General features: G+C 41.2%; 1 protein-coding gene across 2 annotated transcripts in view; it reads right to left on the bottom strand.

The window, feature by feature from the left end:
- Positions 1 to 18,382, bottom strand: part of PIGG (phosphatidylinositol glycan anchor biosynthesis class G (EMM blood group)) — a 34,591-nt gene that overhangs the window by 15,660 nt on the left and 549 nt on the right. The window contains exons 2-8 of one of the 2 annotated variants that reach the window (XM_083183311.1): positions 16,190 to 16,395; positions 14,086 to 14,295; positions 11,880 to 12,068; positions 9,104 to 9,245; positions 7,984 to 8,196; positions 3,848 to 4,065; positions 2,002 to 2,283 (exon numbers count right to left, since the gene is read on the bottom strand). In XM_083183311.1, the coding sequence (XP_083039437.1) occupies positions 2,002 to 2,283; positions 3,848 to 4,065; positions 7,984 to 8,196; positions 9,104 to 9,245; positions 11,880 to 12,068; positions 14,086 to 14,295; positions 16,190 to 16,395 (1,460 nt within the window). Of the gene's footprint in view, positions 1 to 2,001; positions 2,284 to 3,847; positions 4,066 to 7,983; positions 8,197 to 9,103; positions 9,246 to 11,879; positions 12,069 to 14,075; positions 14,296 to 16,189; positions 16,396 to 18,382 lie in introns of those variants that run through there. The other variant, XM_083183318.1, reaches the window with a different exon arrangement.

The raw sequence follows: 18,382 nt of genomic DNA, 5'->3' as shown, positions 1-18,382 counted from the left end.
AAAAACTGTCTTCCGTATGGGGGGCAGCCATTTTCTGAAAGACACTTTTTTCATAAGTGCTTTCCGAGCATACTGAGCTGCAGTGCCGGGAACCACAACGGAGATACCGGCACGGGGTAAGTCGACACGGGGGGGGGGGTGTCGACACGCGCGCGGGGGGTGTCGACACGCGCGCGGGGGGGCTCCAGTGCTGTGAATACTTAATGAGCGCTCATTAAGTATTCACTGTGCTGAATTTAGGACCCAGCTCATTGGCTGGGTCCTAAATACCGTTTCTGAGCCGATTTTTGCGCTAAAATACCGGTTCAGAAACGGGTAGGACCCTGCATTTTAACCGGTTAGAAAAAACGGCATTTTCTAACCGGTTAAGTGGGACTGGACCTTTCAGACCGCACACATTACCGTTTTAAAACGGTAAAAAAACGGCAATTTACCGTTTTAAAAGTGCGGTCTGAAAGGGGCATTATTACCCAAAGTTAATAACAATACAAATAAAAACGTAATATTTGCTCACATCCTTGACAATCATTTTATCTGCAATGATGAAACTCTGTTTTAGACTGTGCTTTAAAACTTTCAGGTCCAACGTCTGGTGAGGATAAACAGCCTAAAGCTGTGTACACATGGGGTGATTTTAAGAATATATTGCTGGCAATATGGTCGCTGAGCGACCATACTGCCAGTGATATGTGCTGTGGGCAATAAATCGCCGGGTGCACGCTCCCGTGTTCAGCCCATAATGGTCACTGGTCGCAGGAGCATGCTCCTGCGACCAGCTATTTCCCCCTGTGGCTCCCCAGCAGAGTCTACTGTTCATCAGGACATTGAGCAATATATTGCACCTTGTGTACATAGCCTTAGTGCTAGTAGCAGATCCAATGGTGAGCCACATTAAAATAAGAACATTAACGCCTCCAGTGATGTTTTTTTTTTTTTAGGGAGCGCTCCCCACTGGGCAAAAAAAAAACACCACTGCAACCCTCGGTCTGGGCAGCACTGCTGAACAGTCTACCAGCTGCTGCCTTGCTGCCCCTGGCAACCCGGCTGTGTGCGGCATGACATTACAAGATCACGCCGCACACAGCAGGGGGGGGGGGGGGGTTAGGGCTAGGCAGCCACTGAATCTGAGTGCGGCGCTGATCTCAGCTCTCAGTTCAGTGGCACTGCCCGGTGGGAGGGGGCACAGGCAGTGGCACTCCCGAGAATTTTCCTGGTTTGCCAGTCTGCGCACTGGAGCATAACCTGGAAAATACTCGGGAGTGCCACTGAAGGGGTTAACATCATTCAACATTTAATGTAGACCATTTTTGAATAATAAAAAAAAAAATACAATTAATTTAAACATTTAAACCAGGCTGTTTGAAGTGCATAAAAAAATTAGACTGCAAAGCGTTAAAACTTTCATATCAAATGATCTATGAAAACTGTATATAGCAGTGGTTCCCAAACTGTGTGCCGCGGCTCCCTGGGGTGCCTCGGGACACTTGCAGGGGTGCCACGGGTTGGTGGTCCTGGACCAAGTCAATTTATTTATGGCCAAAACCAGTGCTGGTGGCTGCCAATCATAGAATATATGTACAATCAGAAGCAAATCATGCCCTTTACCACATATCTGAACCTCCGGATCACATATAAAAAACAATCTAACTATTTTCATCTTTTTTTCTACATTTTTGGGGGGTCTAGGAGTGCCTTAAAAAAATTCTGATACTCTAGGGTGCCGTGATTCAAAAAGATTGGGAACCCCTGGTATATAGTATAGAAAACTCAGACGTGCACCTATAATGGGCCAATGATCTGATTATGGGCCAAATTCCATGCTGGGTTTTGTTTCAGTAGTGGGGAAACAAAAAACAAAAACAAGAAAATAGCACAGTATTTAGAACATAACCAACAGTAGAATGCCATTTATCAAAACCATACCATTCAGTATACCTAATAACTCAAAAGAAAAAAATTGTATGATTTAAATACATGACGATTCTGTACAGTACTACTCACCTCATTAGATGGTCTACTTTTAAGAATCATTTTTCCCAAAATGGATAAAATAATGCAGAGAAGTGCAGAAATGAGCACCATAACCCCTATTGCCATCACCCATGATATACTGCAGAAAAAGCACACGTTTTCAGTGGATGTGCAGACAATGACATGAACTGCAGCCAGCAGGAGACATGTTAAGTAAAAGAACAGTGAAAAAAGCGGTGAGGCGAGAGGCAAATTGAACTCCGCTTTGCTGCTTAGAGCACTTGGTACACTGAGCACCAGCAGGAAGAAGACCTGCAAAACAAAGAACTTTGTTACTTACCTAGAACACAGAATGTGGTCACACGTTGGTTATAGAAATTGACCCCCATACATCAATAATAAATGGCTACCATGTCCTGATCTCCCGACATCAAGGCCGAAGAAACAGGAACATTAAACAGATTAAAAAATGCAAATTCCTCAATTGAAACTGGTTGGGATCAGCAAATCGGGGATCTTTTTACCAAGTTAAATTTCCCTGATGGATTGCTGATCGCTACCCTCCGAGTGGGGAATCGAGGATATTAATAAATGGGTGCCATAACAGGAACCTTAGAGAGCAACTAAAGCTGGAAACACACCTAAAAATTTCTGTCCAATCTGTCTGGTGGTAACAAGTATCTGGTAATATATGAGAGCAAAGGGCAATTGGTAATTTGCTCCCATATGCTGAAAAATGGACAAAAATTATTGTTCTGATAAATTTATTTAAAAAAAAAAAAAAAGGATTTAACCTATTTGTTTGAATCACCATTGTCTGTTTTCCAATCATTTGGAACAAAGTCTTGATAGTCATACGCTCCCATATATGACCAAAATTTTGTTCCCACCAGTCAGATAAATCTTTAGGTGTGTACCCAGACATCCCATACACACTGGGTGACTCTGAGCTGAAAAGCCGCTCAGTTTACTCGATTGAGCTGCTTTCAGCTCGAAAGCCGCCCAGTGTGTACGGGGAAGCATGGTGTGGTAATCGCTGTTGCGCGCTTCCACATCATCGCCGGCGGCCACCACTCATCTGCTTGTATTACTGACTGGGTGGATGACTTTCCATAGCATTCTGCTATGGAAAGCCGTCCACCCCAAAGTTACAAACACACAAGCATTTCTCAGCCCAGTGATTTTCCCCATCTTTGATATCCATACAGTCGCCAATTGTGTATGGACCTTAAGTGAGCTTTGAGATCCAAGGTTGGGAAACTCAGCTAAAAGCTGGCAATATACCTAAACACAATCTGGCTGGTAGGGAGCAAATTATCAATTGTCATTTGCACCAATAGATTACCAGATTTTTGTTCCAAACAATGAAAAACGGATACACTAATTAGTGACAAAAAATATATTTTTCCTATCTGTAGCCTTCGCTACAGGGGACGTCGCGATGGGACGTCCCCCCCCAGTGATCATCTCTACCGATAATGCCACACATAAATGCACATATAACTCCAACACATACTAAACCAGATGTGTCAAGCTTCATAAAGTGATAAAGTGGAGAGCAATAAACAGCCAGCCAATCAGCTCCTACCTGTCATTTTTGGCTGGCTGATTTTCACTCTCCATTTTATCAGCTTGATAAATCTGGACCATACTAACAGAAGGAGAAATAGATGAACCAGTAAAAAGAGGGGAGAAGTTGCTCAAAGCAACCAATCAGATTTGGTCTGTAATTTTATAGAATGTACTTGATAAATGCTACCTCAAAGTGGATTAGTTGCCATGGGAAACTTCTCCACTCTTACCACTGCTTCACACATCTCCCCTCAATGCACAGTATGAGGAGTACATATGGCTATTCCAGGGACACAGCACCTACCTCTAGGGTTATGATGGCTCCAACAGTCATTGAGTAGATATCATACTCAGCCACTTGTTTGCTTAAGGAAGAGCTTAACTTCTTCAGTGCTTCCAAATACTGTTTAAGAAGTTTTCTGCCAAGGTTTGTGAGCACTTCTGATGTGTTTCCTTCCAGGTATAGCTTAATCCAATTTGCATGGGATTTCTCGGCCGTCTTAAATTGCTCTACACCATCATCTTCAAAAATAATAATAATAATAATAATAAAAAAAGAGAAACAACATTACAGGTCTAAAAGTAGCAACTTTCATGGGAAAATTGCAACAATTCTCAACATTTATTCGTTCAACAATTATATTCCTACCAGCCTAGATCTCTATCACAGTTGACAACTCGACAGTCTATCCTACCCCAGAAGCTCACTGCCTAGGGATCATCCTAGACTCTGAACTGTCCTTTTTTCCTTACAAATATTGCCTGTGCCATGAGCTATCTCAGGGAGACAGAGGGAGATTAGGGAGGTTAACGTGTGGCTCAAAGATTGGTACGGGAGGGAGGGATTTGAGTTTCTAGAAAACTGGGTGGACTTCTCGGTCAGGTGCCATCTCTTCTGCCGTGACAGATTGCACCTGAATGAGGAGGGGTGCTCTGGGGTAGGATGGGAATGCTTGAGGAGATTTTAAAATAGGTGGGTCGGGGGAGGGTATAGTAAGAAACCTTAAACCAATAAATGACTGTAGAATAGAGGACAAAGACAGCTACATTGTGGAGGAAGCAAGGGGAAGGGCACAAGGTATACGAAAGGTGTATGAGAGACAATCAGCCAAATACAAATATTGTCCATGATACGGATTTATTGTTTCAGGAACCTTCTGCAACTGTAACAGATAACATGACAAAGGCAAAGGAAAGACGAGATCTGAAATGCCTTTATCTGAATGCTAGAAGTTTAACTGGTAAAATGAGGGAACGAGAGACCCTAGGTTTGGAGGAAGATTTTGATCTTATAGGCATTACCGAAACTTGGTGGGATGAATCACATGAGTGGGAGGCTAACATAGAAGGTTATAGTCTGTTTATAAAAAATAGATTAGGTGGAAGGGGAATATATACACACATACAGACAGACAGTGGAGCGCCTCTCAGCCAGTGATGGTGATGGCCAGAATGTCCATCTGACTGGGACACGCGAGCGTCTCACACACGCACATCCCAGTCACTCGGCGGCTTAAAACTCTTCCGGTGACATATGTCCCAAGACCCTATATTGACACACTATCCATATCTACTAAATGTAAATAATAAGCGGTATACTACTTCCGCGAACCAGTTGATAATCAGCCCCATAGCGGCAGAAGCTATTTAGAATACTTCCGCCAACCATCCACATCGGGTCTGACAGCCAGCGCCATCTGCGGCGCAACCCAATGATGATGTCACATCCGCCAACCGGACTCATGCGAGTCGGGTACTTCGGCCAACCGGGCTGTGACCGTTCTGCACGATCGGCAGAAGCCCTGATCTCCACAGTGGGACCTCACTATTCTTTAGAGCCGCACAAACGTATCTCTGTGTATAAATATAAGGTCCATGGGCGATCTGTATGTGATACAGAGGGTATTTAGACGTACAATAATTCTGGGATCATGTGACAAGTCCCGGTCACATGACCAGACCTTTGATCTTTCTTGAACATGTTTTATAAGATTTCTATGCTAATGGTATATAAAAACAATTTGTCTTGCAGTCCTCCTGTGCATACCTATCACTTGTACTATGTTGTTTTGTATGTATGTATGTATGTATGTATGTATGTATGTATGTATGTATGTATGTATTAATGTGTATTGTAAATATTTCTGGGTCTCCACACTTGCAATCACTGCCATAATCAATTCAGGGTATATATGGAGGCCCTTTGGATACACTCCACACTCCAGCTCCTGATTAAGACGTGTGAACACGTTGAAACGCGTTGAGCACTTTCTCCACAAGACCACTTCCTGCACCTTAGCACAAGGCCAATTGGCATCTCATCCTGCACTTTATTCCAGACCAGTTTACCTTTTCCAGGACATTAAACCTTCAGCAGCTTCAGCAGTGTTGTGCCAGGTATATCCATACCAAAAGGACTGCCTACAACCATATGCTCTGAACACCTGGACCTACTGGGCAATTATCCGGGACTTGACCGAAATCCATGCAGCTTATTCCATAAGGAGACCCCAACCACCCCTCTGTCTCTGAGTGGTAACTATTATGTGCTGGTTCAGTGAATTATAACACTGTCCATCTTGTGGAGTCACCTTATCAGCCCAAGAGATATTTATCTCTCAAACCCATGAATTGTTTTTAAACATTATAGTATTGTCTTTTTATGATTGTGAGAATTCTCATTTATAATGGGTTTTATTTCATTAATAAATCATATAAATATTTAGCAGAGTTGGGGTGGGGTGGGGGGGTGTGGGGGGTGCTGGGAGGTGGTGGGGACCGGCGAATGGGGACGCAGCGAATGGCAACGAGGAGCTCCGTTGGAAGGGGGCACGCGAGCCCCCTTCCGACGGATGTCTATGGGCTTGGCGATTCTATCGCCAGCCCTCGAAAAGCTAAGATTGTAAGCAGGGCCCTCCTATCTCTATGTTTGTTACTACTCAGTTTGTTTTATCACTGTTTCCAATTGTAAAGTGCTATATAAGAAACTAAAGAAATATATAAATGAACAAAAAATGTGCATCACTAATGAAGTCACATTACCTAGCATCTTGCCTCAACCTCATACTAACATCTTACTACTCTCCAGGCACGTTCCCTTTATTAATGGTATCGGAGTGTATAGAAGTGATCCTACTGGTCCTATAAAGAGTAAAAATCAATTAATGTTTACAGATCTATGAAAAATACCTTTCACCGTCTACTTTTCAACTAAATTTCCCCTTGCATCCATCTGGGGAACACTGCACTTTAGTCATTAAGAAACCCCACCCCTTCTCATCGGCTTACGGTCGTATTATCGACCACACTTAGGTCGACAACATTGGGTCGACAGGCAGGAAGGTTGACAGGGTTCTAGGTCGACAGGGGTTATGTCAACAGGTCGCGAGGTCGACATGGGTTTTTTCACTGTTTTTTTTTAGTTGTTTGTCACAAGTGTGCCTGTGGTTGCTCTGTGTAGATTCATTGCTGCTTTTTGTCTGTTTGGTCTCGTGCAAGCACGCTACAATCCGGACGGAAGCACAGTCGTTTAATAATCGATAGGACTGTGAATAAACACAACAGCGATCAGGTCTTAATAACCCCCATAGTGTTTCCAGCTGAAGCAAATTGATGTTCCACTGAATGCTGCATTATTTGCAAATGTCAGCGGTGAGCATAATTTAAACCCTCATAGCAGAGTTTAGATTCAAATGCAAACTTGGACATTTGAGTTCATTAAAAAAGTAGCACTATAATCACTTCCTTCAACTCCAGTCAACATTATTTTGCCTATGCTACTCCCTACCTCTGGAAATATCTCCTCAGAATTCCCATCTCTCTACAATACTTAAGACGGACTCTCAAGACCCACATCAAAACCTAGCCATCTATTATCCTAACTCACTGCCACATGCTGACTGTCTACCCCATTTGTGTATCCCTTGTCTGTCTGGCCCTCTAGTTTACAATGTATGTGCTCATAGGCAGAACCCTCTTGCCAATTGTACTTTTCCATCTCTTACTTGTACTATCATCTACTCCACACCATGTCACCTAACCCTCAGTTTCTGCCACTTGTGCTGAACTGTGAGCCATTGTTTTTATTGTTCTGGTCATTTTTTTGTATATTTTGTTAGGTGCTGCTAAAGGCTTGTGGTGCCATATAAATAAAGTAGCATATATTTAGCATTGTAAGGTGCTGCTTTTTTTGTTTGTATTATGGATATATGTAGGAGAAGAGCAGTTATATGATGTTCCCCTGCTTAAAAACTTAATAGTTGGTCGATGTGTTTAGCAGAAACTCATGTCAGTACTTGCTGTAGGGATTGGTAGAATGCAAGGCCTAAATATAGAAGAACAGAGCCTCTGATAGGTATACCCCTTTTATACCCATCAGTATCCATGTGTCCACAATACACATATATAAGAAAAAGGAATTGATGATACACAGGGACTTACCTTTATCATAGGCCTCTGAATTCTCCTTCAGAAGCATTAACAGCTGATGTCCATTTAAATGAAAGTAACGCAACTGTTCTCTCATGGACTTCTGTTCTACCACTTCTGGTATAAGCATTCCTAAATTGCTCCTGGGGATTGGTAATCCAAGGCCCAGTGCTAAAGTGGAAGCAAGATCGGTCTGCTGGATGATTTCCGGCACCTTAAATGTGTCTAAAGAGAAAGACAATATCACCATTAACATCAACGCAGTAGAATTCCACATCACAAGTGACCTTCTGACTAAGCACCAAGGCAGACAGCAAAACACAAAAAAGACTGAAGAGAAATGAACATTGTGCCACGAGGCATGCATGCGCTACACCTGCGCACACACACTGAGCACAGGACTTATTTTCTACCCAAAGGGGGGGGGGGATCCTAGAACTACTAGAACACCAGCTCATTTATTTTTTTTTCTTTATTGTCAAATACTTAGTGGCAATATTGCATTAATTATACACAAAAATATGGTATTTTCAGAAAGGTACAACTTGGATTAACGGTTAATAGATTTCAAGTGTAAATCATTTTATTTATTTTTTAAAAAGGAGTGATATTCTTGTTGCTGAACTTAAATGTTGTTCCAACCAGTCAGGCTCCAACCAGTCAAACACATGAAAGGAGCTGATTAGTTGGGAGCCCCATTTCTGTTTAGCAACAAGGGATTACAAGAACATCTGCCCCTCCATTAAAGCTGCCCCTTGGCGATAAGAATAGTTCTCACTAAAGCACGGATACCCAACGGTCATGCTTCATCAAGGACTATTACTGTTGCGGGTACAGTACAAGACTGAACAGAGTTCATATGGTCAGTTTCCCCCCTCTCTATCTATATATATATGTGCTATAGATGCCAATGGAACATATGTGATCCAACTTTGTCAAACAAATTACATGAGAGTAGAAACGTGTCAACATTTTAGGTTTCACAGAACAAAGCAGAGAAATGAACTGTATATACAGCCTTCTTTAAAAATAAAAAATTCAGCCTTCATTTACACCAGAATGTACCATGAACAAATGAAATGAAAACCATGTATCTGAAAAATAAAAAGTCAAAGTCGCTACATGGTGGTACCTGCTTTATTTTGAAATGCTAAGCTGATTAACACAAGTGGAGTCTGAACTTCCTCGTCAGATGATCCACCATGACTCCCTGTTTCTGACATCCCATGGTCACCACATACAACAATTAAACTTGGCAAAGACTGCTCCTCATCCTGTAGGATGAAAAAAAAAAAATGTCATATCTATAACAGAGCCATAATTTATTTAATCTCTGAGTTGCAGGAAACATCTCAATTTCAAAGATTTAGACCAGCGGTGGCCAAACCGGTCTGGGAGATTTGCCAACGGTCCACGTTTTCCAAATCACCTAGCTGGTGCACAGCTGTAGTCATTACCAACTGTCACATCTTCAAACCTGCTGCATTCATTCCTACCATAGATCCACAGGTTGCCTGATAAACACAAACTGTTGGTAGATCTTGAGGACAGATTTGGCCACCCCCAATTTAGAACATTGAGATAAAGCAGCAAAAATGTTGTTTGATGCCTTCCAATTAATGTCAATGCATTATCAATATACTTTAAATCTATTGGTTACAGTGCAGGGATGGTGACAGTCTCATTCACACAACTGCACATAAAACTGATGCTTGAACAGACATGAAATGCATTTATAGGAGCATTAAATGTATTGTAGCTATGTTCTACATCAGGCTTTCCCAACCACGGTCCTCAAGGCACACCAACAGTGCAGGTTTTGTAGATATCCAGGCTTGAGTACAGGTGACTTAATTAGTACCTGAGTGATTCTGATTAATCCATCTGTGCTGAAGCCTGGATATCACTAAAACCTGCACTGTAATGGTGTGTACACACGGTAAGATGTGCCTTAAGATCCTATCCACGATCCGATCAGATAGGATCGTGGATATGAAATTAAGGCACATCCGATTTGCATCCTATCTTGACTATATAGTGCAGATCATATGTGTTATGCCCCCATAGTGCATATATTTAATGTCCCGTGTAGTGCTCTACATATCAGCTTCTGTGGATCCTCTTCTGCATGGGTAGCCCTGCCCCCTCTGCCACTGGTAGCTCCGCCTTATTTTCAGCATACGCCATCACAGTGGGGTGGGAGGAGCTTCTAGCTGCCAGGGTTCCATTTGGTAGATATTCTAAGGAAATTGGATCTTCATCTTTTTGGCATGTAATCTTGATTTAGTTATGCATTTCAAGTAAGATGGTCTGATTGATATGCGAACCCCTAAAAGGTAAATGGGGAAGGCTCTGCATTATTTTGTGTGAAATTTAGATAAAAGGCACGTTTTACCTGTAAAGTTGTGTTCTACCTGTATCTGAATGCTGTACCTCCTAAAGAATGAAGAGTTATTTTCTGAATTTTGAGCAAATTAACACCTTTTGCATCAGACGACCATTTTCATCTTCCGACCAACAGGATTACTGCAATAATCTCATTCTCAGGCTGTACTGGGTAAAGGATATAGTATCTCCGAGCTCCGCTCTGCTAGCTACCGTCGCAGAGGCCTGGTCAGTGACCAGCCGACAACACCAGTCGGGGAGGTGTCAGCAGTGTGTCAACGCATATACCCTAGCAGGTAGTAGTCAGGTATCAGTGTTTGGACCGGAGGAGTATCCATGGTCCAGGCACCACGTAGTAGGAGTCTGGGAGTAGCAGAGAGATCACCGCCCACTGCGTAGTGGGTGGAGCCCGTAACGGGCCGTTACTGACTGTAACAGGGAATCCTCTATTGTGAGACCAGAAACCGACATCTATGGACCTGATGGACCATCCTAAGCAATGAATTCATTGTTTATAAGCAAACTTTTATTAGGTCAATTATACATTTCCTACATCTTTGCTGCAGTGAAGCCAAACAGTCCCTATTGGCACAACAGGTCATAAAGGAATCTTCTAGGGTAAGAAGTCTTCTTTATCAAAACGCAAAACAATGCATCCATGATACAGAAGCAGGTTGTGCTGATTAATTTGATATCTGTGTGCAACTGGCTCTGTATGTGAAGTGCTATTATGTAGCAGCCACAGTTTTTCTCCAATACAAAACAAAAGACACACGTGTATTAAAATAATCGTTCACTGAAACTGAGGGGGTGATTCAGCTTTGATCAGACATTCATAGGAGCAGTGTTAATGGCTAGCTAGGCAGCGAATGTATGCTGCCTAGTGAGCCAACCTGAATCAGACCCGAAGCTTGTGTGTACAGGGTGTGGTTACTAGAAGTGATCTATTTCCTGAATTACGTGACAGGTTCACCTTAACAAAATACAGAAGGAATATGCCAAAAGGCAAATTAGAATAAAATTTAGACTAAAAACAGATGTATAAACAAGATGTAGTTTCAAGGTCTCTAAACTGAAAATGCAAAAAACTATACACACACACACACACACACACACACACACAAATAAGCCATGTTTTGGGAGTTTTCAAACTAACACAATAACACAAGCACCAGACAACCCCAGATTTTATACCACACTGTTGTGAGTAATCCCTAGTAACGACCCTAGCCCATGACTACACAATGCATCTACCTATATAACAGCTTTCTCTGGGTACTCCAGCTCAGCAAGCAATACAGCTGGTTTAAAAATGTAAATGGGTAGAGACAGTAATTACAAAATAATGCTTTGGGTCCTTGGAAAGATGCCAAAGTGTTTTTTTTTTTTACTCAAATGTAACTGTAATAATAACATTGGTTAATGCTTTACAGACATGTCCCCAAAAAATCCAAGTTCTTATTCTGGAATTTTTTTTCACCAGCTAAATTAATACATTTAAACAATTACTGCAAATTGCTTACTTTTAACATTAGAGCTGAATGGATTTTTTTCACCACGAGGTCCATTTCATATAGTTTTGGTCCAATTAAATGACTGTGTGGGCCAGTTAGATGGCCAATGTGATCTAATCCAAGGTAGTGAAGCACCAGCATATCCCAATCATTCCTTTTCAAGACATCATCCAAGTGTCTTGTGACATTATTATCAACCTGAAACCAAAACATCAAAAATTTGGATTCAAGATTTTATATAAAACAAAATGCATGATTCCAATAGGAGCAAACCCTAAAATGACTACTGTCGAAGTTGTATTGCATCCTCACCGCACTAGCATACTAGTGCGGCCATTTTCATCTGCACATTTACGTAAAGAGCGTACCGGAGCAAGTAGGAGTATTGTGCGAATGCAAAGGGCAGTCATACTAATACACATAGAATCATACTCCACAATCACAAATAATAAAATGTAGTTATATGGTTTAATATCACAACACATAGTATTAAGGATAATACACGAATTCCCCTGGACATATTTAGTATCTGTGTGACCAGTCTCTCACTCGCAGTTCTACAGTGTTTGTTTGAAAAGCGCAGCATATACCATTCATAAGTTATGGACATTACATATAATAATCTATACATTACCACAAGGAAGGGCTAACTGAAGAAACCCTGTTGAAACCAGATGCACAGCAGGGACTCCTGGACATAATGATGAAACCTTGAACAAAGAACCAGCTGTGCATCTTTATTGTAACAATAAGTAGAGGCGAAACCTGACCTCTTGACCAATGAAGAACTTTAATTGTACCCCATTGTCTGGACTCTTTATATTGCTGCGCAAGGACTAGGGACACTCTACTGGACTGTGCTCAGAACTTTGAATACAGATCCCTGACCCGGGTGGCGCCTGCGAATGAGAGACGGTAACTGTACCTTTGTATTGTTGTAGCGCATTATTGCTGATTGTGCTTACATGTGTTTTTCCCCTTTTTGTTAGTTGTTAAGAATTGTATAGAGATTTGTATACTGTGTGATCACTTAATATTTTGTTACCCCTGTTGTCCATTAGGGAATAAATACATGCGGTGAAGGACTTACCCTTACTACGAATCTATACCAAGTCTTGTGTAATTTATTTGCAATAAGCAGAAGTGTTTACAGGAACGATACCAGGTACATTGAGAGTGTGTATAAGTACTTTGTACTAATAAGGATACCACCATAAGGGTATCGGTGTAGCGTGAGATACGCTGATAAGGTACACTACGTGGAACTACGCATTGGTTCGCCCGTAGTTAGCAATAAAAGGGTAAAAGTTTATGGACACATTACGTAAACTGTGAAACTTTCTTATTGTCCATTGGTTTGGGTAATATTAGGATTTAACACTACTGATAGTATTAAACCAAAATTAAAAGAAAAAAAAAATAGAGGATGTGCAGGTTCAGATTTACCGGTATTTACTCTAATCTCAAAGTGGGATCTTATTGGCTGTCACATGGAGCCAAAACATGTGACAGCCAATAAGATCCAGCTTTGAGATCTGGGTAAATCCGAAACTGCAAAGCTCTACAGAAAATTGATTTTCTTCAAAAGTTCCTATTATATTTTACATAGACAAATATGTCTAGGTAAAATCTAGTACATACTTTACTATAGGAAAAGGGATTCTGTTTTATGAGCAGATATACACTGATATTTTGTCCATTGTCCATCTATAACCAATGCTTGTACAAAGCTAAGAAGCATTTACAGTTTACAACAATAGTCTATTTCTCTAATTTCTCAATGATCACAGCAAGTATTTCAGGGTCTCCTCCTTCCTCCCAGTACGGATGCCACTAATTTGATTCCCACGACGGCCCTAAAGGCGATGTTGAGCTCAAAGTAGCTCAGTTTTCCCATTTTGAGCTCCTTTGAGCTCAAAATCAACTAGTGTGTGTGGGCGGGCAATGAGTGGTAAGCACTGATGTGTGCTCCCATATCATCACCAGCTGCCCCAGTCCCTCAGTCTCCTACTGTGGAAAGTGGTTCACCCCCAGTGAAAATCGCTGGGCCGGGTGAAATAAAAAAAAAAAAAAACACACAACACACTCGCTCATGTCCATGCACGAAGGGATTCTGATCATTGGGACCCTGACTAGTCCCATTTATTTATGTACTTTGGTTTGATATAAATTTTGCCAACTTAATCTAAACTGAAATAGAACTACCTGAATGTACCTCTGTAAAGTCTGAGACAAAAAATGATGTAGTCCCATCAAACTCCACAAATTGCTTTGGGAAAAGTTTTATCCATGTATCATCACCATAAAATACTATTCTTTTTCCAGATTGCTTTGTCTGCCATATCAAGTTGTCTTCAAGCAGTTCTGGTGAGTTGAGGTTCATGATGACATCAATAAATCCTGGTATGCTTCCGGTCATCAAGGCCTGTAAATGTAGAATCAGATATGCTTAGTTGAAACAGGATGTTTGTTTACAATAAAGTAATCCGAGGCATGCGAATAGTGTAGTAATAAAAAAGTGTAAAGAAATGTTTGGTTGCATTCATCGTGTCAATTCTTTAATTGTTAAAAGTTTCTATGCTTTTCAAGAACAGTGGGGAAAAAAAAGTGTGTTTGCGCTAAATAACACACCTACAGAGAACTTCAAATTTACAAAAAAAGTTGCACTAAAGAATAACTGCCCATGGTCTCTCCCAGCACTGATTACTGCACAAGACATGTCAGAGGGAAGGTAGAAAGGGAAGAGGAAATAGGTAGAAGGAAGGTGAAGAGGAAATAGGTAGAAGGAAGTAGAAAAAAGGAAAGAAGAGGAAAGAGATAACAAACAGGAAGAAAAAGAAAGGAAGGAGGAAGAAAAATTGCGAAATATGAAGTAGGAAGAAATAAGATTCAGAAAAAGGAAATGGTTAGGACATAGCAAGGAATAGGAAGGATGAAATAAGGAGGTATAGGATGGAAGGGCAAAAAGGAGGTTCTTTCCTATTCCCTCTATTGGGCAAGGAAATAGAAAGTATGAAGAGAAAATAAAGTAATAATAAAGGCAGAAATGTCTGTGGAGCAGATTTTGTCTTAATCTAAAGGGAAAGAAATTCACTTTGACACAAGGCAGGCAAAACAGAGGTCAAAATAAGGATTGCGGAATATCTAGAAGTCAATTGCATCTAAGTATATGGCCACAGCAACAATCTCTTAAAGAAGAAAAGATCATGGATATCCATATCCATATCACTGCAGTCACTCCATGGGTACTCCAGTTTATTCTTGCATGTAGCTAATCTCAGGCTTCAGCACTCAGTACCAGTGTTTCCTGCATTCCATTTCAATTTTGCTCCTAGCACCCAATTCCAGTGTAAAAGCAGTCTGCTCCAAGATATCCTACATACTGCAGAGGTTATCCTGCATGAGTTCTCATTATCAGCCCTCTATTACTATGGTCTGAATAAGGAATAGCATAAATAGGGAGAACAGCTTCACTCCAACCCATATAGGTACCAAATTACTCCAACCTACAATCCCATACAGCAATAATGAGAATTATTTTTCCTCTGCTTTGCAGTTTAAATCTCAGGGTAGCAAAAAACATGCTACAAATTCCTGGGTTTCCAATATTTATTGTTTACAGAGCATGTACCAGGTGTGTTCAGAGTCTTCCCCTGTATTTCCTACTGCTATGTTTGTATCTTTGGCTTCCATGTGAGCGTATGAATGTATTTTTATCTGCCCAATTAGGGAGGAAATGTAGTTTGTAGGTGTGGAACCTGTAATGCTCCCAGTGTCCTCCTTTACTGCTGGAAATTGGTCCATGAAATATGGCTGTATGAGATGTCTGCTGCCCGTGATGTAAAGCCAGAGGGTTTTGCTATGCTGCATGGAGTCTGCAATAATCCTCAACTTGCCTGCTTTTATCCTTGTGCCCCAGCTTAGTCAGTCAGCCTCTTTCTTGATTATCCAGAGATCAATGTTCAAGATTAGACACTGAGGAGCTTCAATTGCAGCCATATCCTTGGACTACCACCAAATGTGAGGCAACATATATTGCTTTAATGTAGCTCTTTTTAATCACAATCAAAAAAGTGTACTAAATGGCTTAAAAATAGAATACTAAGGAAATGTACAAGTAAAAATAATACCGGATTTATTGTAAATCTTAGCTGTATACTTATTTGCATAAACAGTTCCTTATATAGGTCAGAACTACTGTAGGTGTTGGAGGCTGTATGAAGCTTTCAAGGAAAAAAACAGGCCTACAGTAAACTAAGGGGGAAAAAAAACAAAAAGAAGGAGATACGCAAGTAAAGATGGCACACATTAGTACGAACCTTAATACGAGGCATTGTGACAGTTGGAGCGGTTGCTTTTGCTATAAAGCTATGTGTTGTCCCCTTCTCTATAAGCTGTGTAATATAAGGCATATGCTGTTTCCCTTTATCTCCAAACACAAAGTCCTGTCTCAGGGCATCTATGAGGAGAATGACAACTCTCTTGAAAAGTGGATGTGGCAGCTGAGTCCAATTGGATGTTGTACCTGTAACAATGATAGACTATTGTTTAACGGACACAAATAAGTATTATAGCTTTGACTGTAAATTCAATGCAATAGTACTGTAATACATAAAGTAAGCATACAAAATGATTTATAATCAACTATATCTCCTAATATAGCTTAAGTGCATTTGATTAAGGGAAAAAACCTACCAACCTTGTATTTATCTCATTTAACAAATCAGAAAAGTGTAGTTGTCAATAGTAAAGTTATGTTAGTACATCATCTTAAATTACATACAAATGGATATAAGGAAAGGTTTGTGTCATATACTGATCATTTGGTAATATTTAGAGATTTTACTTTGTTACATTTAGCCCCTAATTATAATACCTTCAATTAGTTTACATGTAGGCACCCAGGAGATTACCATATGTGGTATTTTGTGCGACTACTAACATTCTATTGCTCAAAATAACACAATGTTAATAATCTTTAATGCCAAACATTTTATTCCAGACTGCCAAATGCCGAAATTCTGCATTCACAATGACACTGGTTCAAAACCCTGCGTTTTACATTACAATGTATTTTGATATGTGAACTAGTCAGAACAAGTGATATTTTTTTTTTTAATTATGGAATTTTTATTGACATTTTTGAAAAGACAAAACAAAACTCCCAAAGCAAGTATGGGGAGTATCAGACACATATTGCAAGTATCACATTTGACACAGTCATAGGCAACTAGGATAGCATGGTGGATAACAAAATGTAACACTGTACTAGGAAGTGGTTGTAGGCTGAGCGACTGGAGGCGTCATTCCGAGTCAACCAACCCACCCCCAGTGTTAAGAGAATAAGAAAAAAAAACAAGGATATATACCAGAATCGGGTCTGATCAGCCGGATAAAAGAATAAAAATAGAGTTAAATAAAATCAAACTTCCCAACACAAACCTCCCCAGAACCCCCCACCCTGTGGCCTAACCCAACCCTAGGCATACTTGGATCCCAATAAACTGCACCATTCCCCAAACCTATATTAAACTACACTAACTCAAGAGGGATTAGATTAGTGGCCATTAGCTAAAAATTAAGCTATTCATGCCAAATAACTAACCTACCCCACCCACCCTTCCACCCAACACTATTTATTATGAAAAATAACCCACCCTCCTACTCCCCCACAAACGGATAACAGACAAATAAGTTGTCTAGGGCAATGACTTGGCATTAATGGAAAAAGGGCCCCGCAGTATAGACCCCGAGTAGCAGCCCACCGAAGAGGCACCCGGGCACGCTGCAGCAGGAGTCCGGCAGAGGTCCCATCACTATATAGGAAGACGGGGATTGCAGTCGGACGGCCGCCGGTGAAGTGCGCCACTAGTTAACTCCCTCCAAGATGGCGTAATAGATTAGATAAATTACTGTACAACGTTTCATTGCCTTTTATTTGGCAATTTCTTCAGGTCAATAGAAAGTCAGGTGATAGCAATCATGCATTAAGAGTTATGCTGCCCATACACTTATGCGATCAGATGCAATGTCACATCGCATCAAGTGGTGCCCAGTGCAGCACCCGATGTCGCATGCCATCCTGCGATGGACATCGGGTGCTGGAAGAGGGGTGGTGTGGGGCTGTGTAGGCAGGACCGGAGCTTGTCAGCAGCAGCAGTGACTTTGAAACACCGGACGGCCCTCTGATTGGCTGAGATCTCTCCCAGCGGCCTCAGTAAATGAGGGGCGTCCAGTGTTTCAGTCATCTGCTGCCGCTGCCCAGTCCCGCCTCCTGAAAGCTCCACCACTCCGGTCCCGCCGCTGATTGCATTCGAGCAAACGTATGTGGTTAAAAACCACATGCGATTGCTCATGCAATTCAATTAATATTATGTGCAGCTTATAATATTTATTGATGCGACATTCGACGGCATGCCTGCGCATCGCGTCGAATGTCAGCTTAAAAATGCATGCAATCATTCGATCTATCGGCCAGGTGTGGCCGAAATCGAATGATTGCATGCGATATC

Source organism: Crinia signifera, chromosome 1 (assembly GCF_055691185.1).
Source record: "Crinia signifera chromosome 1, ASM5569118v1, whole genome shotgun sequence".
Taxonomy (NCBI): Eukaryota; Metazoa; Chordata; class Amphibia; order Anura; family Myobatrachidae; genus Crinia; species Crinia signifera.
Note: the sequence above shows the minus strand (reverse complement) of the source record. Positions and strands in the feature narration are given on the sequence as shown.